Below are 4,918 nucleotides of genomic sequence, written 5' to 3' on the forward strand. Positions count from 1 at the left end.
TGTGTTCTTCTGAGGTTGTGAGTTACACCACATATGCTTTAAAGAGTTTTCATATAAAAATAAAGATATTATGGAAAATGTTGCACAAACAGGTGACTATGGTGAGTGACACAGCAGATTGAAGATCTCTATCCCAGTTTTATTTGTTTGTTTGTTTGTTTTTTCAAATGATTTTAGTCCATATTTGGGCTGGACTAGGCTTAGGCTGGTTCTTAAGTACAGACCAATCAAAGGAAGTCTGAACCTGGATAAAGACCCTGTTTGTACCTGATTTCAACACAAAATGGATCCTCATGTTGTTTTACTATAGAGGGCCTTGTGTCTATGTACAGCAACCTGTTGTTCTGTAAACAGGAAAATCTCCAGACTCTATACCAGTGGGTTCTGGGCCCTTTTGCCTGTCAGTCAGCTACAGGCCTGTGACATACATCTCCATGCCATCATTGAAAGTAAAGATGGTGGTAGTGCTGTTGCCCCCTTGTTTCACATCACTGATGGTCTCATAGAAGTTTTCCCCACCAGGCAGGCCTCTAGTAGGAAGGGTGCTTGGTCCTGAGGCCTGAGGTGCTGCTGGTGTTGCCTGCTGCTGCTGCTGCTGCTGCTTCTTTCTCTTCAGAGTGGCACTACCCCCAGCTGTGCTGTTATTGGTTCCCCCTTGCTCACGTTTCCGGTGTGGGTCGATAGTCGCGTATGCAGGGTCTGACTCAGCCACTGGGGAAGACCAGGACCTGTCTCCTACAGGCTCGTAGCAGGGTTCCTCCTGCGAACGTGCTTGGCTCTGGACTCCCCTACCTCGGCCCCGAGAACCCATGTTTCCTCTATCTCCACCAAAGGATCGTGGGAGGGTCTTGGCTCCATTGTGTTCCATAGGAGGTTTCTTTTTCTGGGTTTTACATACGATAGAGTAGGTGTCTGCAATCTGAGAACACACACAGTAGGAGAAGGAAGATGTTGTTAGTTAATAACGCTGCACTACAACTCTATCCTGTAGTCCACTGATGACAGCTCCTTAAATAGAAGCTATGTGTTGGTGAAAGTCCGTAACCACACTTGCACTGGCATTTAAATAGTCACCTCTTTCCCAGTTCCTGAGTTATCTATATGTAGCTCCAATATTTTTGTAATTACCCGTTTTTGTCCACTTCTGTATGCATTCCAGATATAAAGGTATAATTTGTGAATAAGTCGTTTTGTATATACTACAGGCTCAGACAAATAATAATTGTCTGAGCCTGGACTGTGTACGTATCCAACAGTTTGTGTATGTGTTGACAGAGCTCTGTGCTGTGACCTGACCTATTTTTTTTTTTTTTACAGGGCAGGATAAGAAAGAGTAAACTATGTTATCAGTCCGTTAAGTTCTAGGCCGAGAGGCAGCATTAACTGTGCAGTGGACGAACCTGTTAAAGTTTCACCACGACTGCTTTGGCAACAGAAGTATAGTGTGAAAGAGCTGGATCACAGCCAACTTGCAAAAAAAAAATGTAAAAAAAATAAAAAAGCTTTGTGCTCATTAATGGACTTTGTTCTCGTCTTATTTGCTTATGTGCATTTTTTTTTCGTGCTCTGCATGTGCGTGCAGCATGACTGCATATGCAGTATGAGTGAGCTCATACTGCATATGCAGATGTCCGAATGAGAAAATCGGACATCTAGAATTTGCCACCTAAGGCCATGTGTGAGGTCTTATGCAATTTTGACACAGAAATACCAGAGGTCACGACACTGGTTTATCAGAATTCCCCACAATAGAAGCATAAGAGCAGAGGATTGTGGGACATGGTCTTGTTTACCTTCCGTGTTCACACCCAGGCCAGCAGCTCTGATCTACTGGCCCTGAGAAACACTGGCTATGCAAACTCTTGTGTCCACCCCCACACACAAACACACACACAAAGACATGTACACGCTTACACGCGGAGCAAGATTAGTCTTGTTTTTGTGCACTCCCAAACAACTGAAACCTGAGAACACAGAGACAGTGCTCTTTGTGCGTGTGCTCACCTTGCATTTATATGTCTTACATATTTACCGTCCCTTTGAAATACACTTTCAGTGTAAATCACTTTCACTGTCTGTAAATCTTTCTCTCTCTCCTCTGTTTGTTGGTTCTATCTCTGAGAGATTTCAAGCGATGCACACTCCCTCCCCCCACAAATCTCTCTTTTGTGACCTTTTTGGATAAACAAAGACCCTAGCGTATGGTGTAAGTGTGTGCAGCCAATGTGGTGTGTGTGTGTGTGTGTGTGCCTGTGTGTGTGTATGTGCAAGCGTATGCACACGTGTGCACACAGAATTTGCAGCTCTGCTGCAGAGGAAGGAAGTCACAAGATGATGGGGATTTCAAAACTGGGCTTCGTATCTGCAGCTGTTGAGGAAGCCTGCACATTGTATGTTTTCTTTTCTCCTTCCTCACCCAGTACTCCTTTTTGTTATGTTTCTGGCATTGCTTGAACACTCTGCTTAGACCGAGGCTTCGCTAAGTCACAAATTTATTTTCTGCATTTGCTGATTTGCAGTGGAAACAGCCATATGCATGATGCATCTGTGTGTGATCAACTTTATGAATAGCAGATATGGCGCAAGTTTCCAAACAGTCTTCTAGCAGTTGATATTCATCTGGTAAGACATGTTTCATGCAATGCGATTGGTTGGGGAAGGCAGCGCCTCCTAATAGCCACAAATGGAGTGGAGCAGAAGAAGAGAGCGCCAGAAAAGAGGAGGAGATTTAGTCGGGAGTGGAAATCCAACACCTTTCGACGATTGTAACTGACAAACTCTAGAGGATACAAAGTATATCGGCATGTTAGGGCAACTGAAAACAGAAAAACAGCCGCTAAAAAGAGAGAAAAGTCTGTAAAAGACAAAAAAAAGAAAAAGAGATAGCAGGATGCATTCAAGGCCAGCTGCTCTGTGTATCAGTCTGATTTGCAAAAAGAGGAGTTAAAGTGAAGCCAAACAGTTGAGACGTAACCTCTTCGTCTCCACATACAGCATTCAACAGCATTGTGTGGCTCAACACAGGCGTAGACAAGAAACTTAGCAGTAGCTTTAAACTTGTCAGGACTGCTGCTCTACTGTTCTGAACATGCCTACAGATAGACAATATGGATACAACCATACTTTATTTTGGTTCATCCTTTTTTCCTCATCCTTAATGCAAGAAAGTTTTATTTTGTAGTCAAAATTAAGAAACTATTACTGCACAGAAACTATCCCTGGCCTGTTGAAGATGATAGAAAATATTGGTGAATGGAATGGAAAAAGAGAAGTTGTGTTAAACACAGACTAATTATAGACAGGGGTCTATTTCGGGGATGCCTGTCCATCTAGCTGGACTGACTCCCCCAGCCCCTCGGGCATAACAGAATTTCCTACACAACTTGCAATTCTCTCAGCACTTCATTCTGTATCCAGCAGAGAGAAAAGATGAGACAGGGGACCGAGAGTGGAAAAGTGGGGGTGGCGTTGCTCTGCAGAAACGCATGCGGTGGAGTATCTGACATGACTGGCAAAGCGCAGGTTTCCTCCTTCCCCCACCAGACATATGCTGACATATATATACATCCCAGTCGAGGTCATGGTCTTGGATTGATGAAGCGAAAAAACCCCAACCAAAATCTAGCATATAACAAGCATCTCCATGAATGTGAAGAGATTATTAATTATTTCAGAGCAAGCAATACTCATGTCTGATCTGTCTGCTCATACTTTCAAGGCAGATAGATGAGTGGGGGGAGGGGCTGGAGATTAGGGTCAGGGTTCACGCAAGCAGGGTGTTGGATCCATGTCACGCAACCTTTGCCTGTAAGCAGAAACCTTGTATGACAGGCAGGTCACAGGGCAGCAGTACTATGACGGCATGCCATATGAGATGGGCGCCCCCTTCGGTAAACACAGCAGTAATCAGAAACCTGTCTATCTATCCATCTTCTTGTAGCCCTTACTTTTTAGTAGTCCCTCCCTCAGCTCCCACCACATACACAGACACACATACTACCTCCTTTGCAGTTGGAGGCGATGGGTGTCCCTGTTCATTCTCCCCAGGTGGGTGATGTGGAGGTGGGTGCAAGGTGATGATGTCGTTGTCCTCTGGAGGCTTCCAGATGTACTGTTCCCCATTGCCCATGAACACTGCTTCCTGTTAGGAAAATCAAAGTAAGAGCTCAGGCAAATATTGCATTTACAATCTTTAAGCGCTGCAAAAAGTACATATCACAACATGTAACAAATAGCAGGCTTTTGAAAAACAATTCTATTTCAAAATAAGCTGTATAGTTATTTTTGAAAAATGCTTTAGAGGTGTAAACTAGTGCCAAGCAATGGATTCTATCTGGAGTGAGTTAATCAGTTTCTCCTTGTTGTGTGGCCAACTCTTCCACAAGCTTTTATGCAAATCCCTTCAGTCAAAGACATCCTGCTGACAGACAGGCAGACCCACTGACACGCAGACAATGCCTCCGAAAACACAACCTCCATTTAACTCTGCCTGTAAGAGTTAAATGGAGGAGGAGGCAATTTTAGCAAGAGTTTAGGGAAAACAGCTAAGAAAAATCTCTGTTTTACAAAATTACAGGACCTTCTTAAACTTCAATTCCTACAACTGAATTCACAGTTGCATAGATTCGATCAAATTATGTGAACAATGCCATTCTATTTGTTTCCATGCTAAGAAACAGAAGACGCGTGGGAGACTAACACTAAAATGGACGCAGTAACTACTGGTGATGAAAAACCAATTAGAAATCATGTAGTGGTGTGTACACATGTGATCAAGGATGATTAAACTTTTATATGTTCCTCCTGTTCCTCAGTCAGAGTGAGTAATAGAGGCCCGGGCAGAGTAAATGGCTTCAATATGTGAACAATATTTATTCCCACTCTGGCTGCTGGCTACCTGTTAGTCGTTTCTAGACAG

The 4,918-nt window shown here is 43.6% G+C and overlaps 1 protein-coding gene across 3 annotated transcripts in view; it reads right to left on the bottom strand.

The window, feature by feature from the left end:
- Window positions 1-7: 7 nt before the first annotated feature.
- Window positions 8-4,918, bottom strand: part of LOC102202802 (uncharacterized) — a 42,709-nt gene continuing 37,798 nt past the window's right edge. For all 3 annotated transcript variants that reach the window (XM_005740453.1, XM_005740451.1, XM_005740452.1), the window contains 2 exons: window positions 4,001-4,141; window positions 8-919 (listed from right to left, as the gene is read on the bottom strand). In XM_005740453.1, the coding sequence (XP_005740510.1) occupies window positions 410-919; window positions 4,001-4,141 (651 nt within the window). In that variant the 3' untranslated portion in view covers window positions 8-409. The remainder of the gene's footprint in view (window positions 920-4,000; window positions 4,142-4,918) is intronic.

The sequence above is a fragment of the Pundamilia nyererei genome, unplaced genomic scaffold, assembly GCF_000239375.1.
Source record: "Pundamilia nyererei isolate P.nyererei 1_Seehausen unplaced genomic scaffold, PunNye1.0 scaffold00100, whole genome shotgun sequence".
Classification (NCBI taxonomy): domain Eukaryota; kingdom Metazoa; phylum Chordata; class Actinopteri; order Cichliformes; family Cichlidae; genus Pundamilia; species Pundamilia nyererei.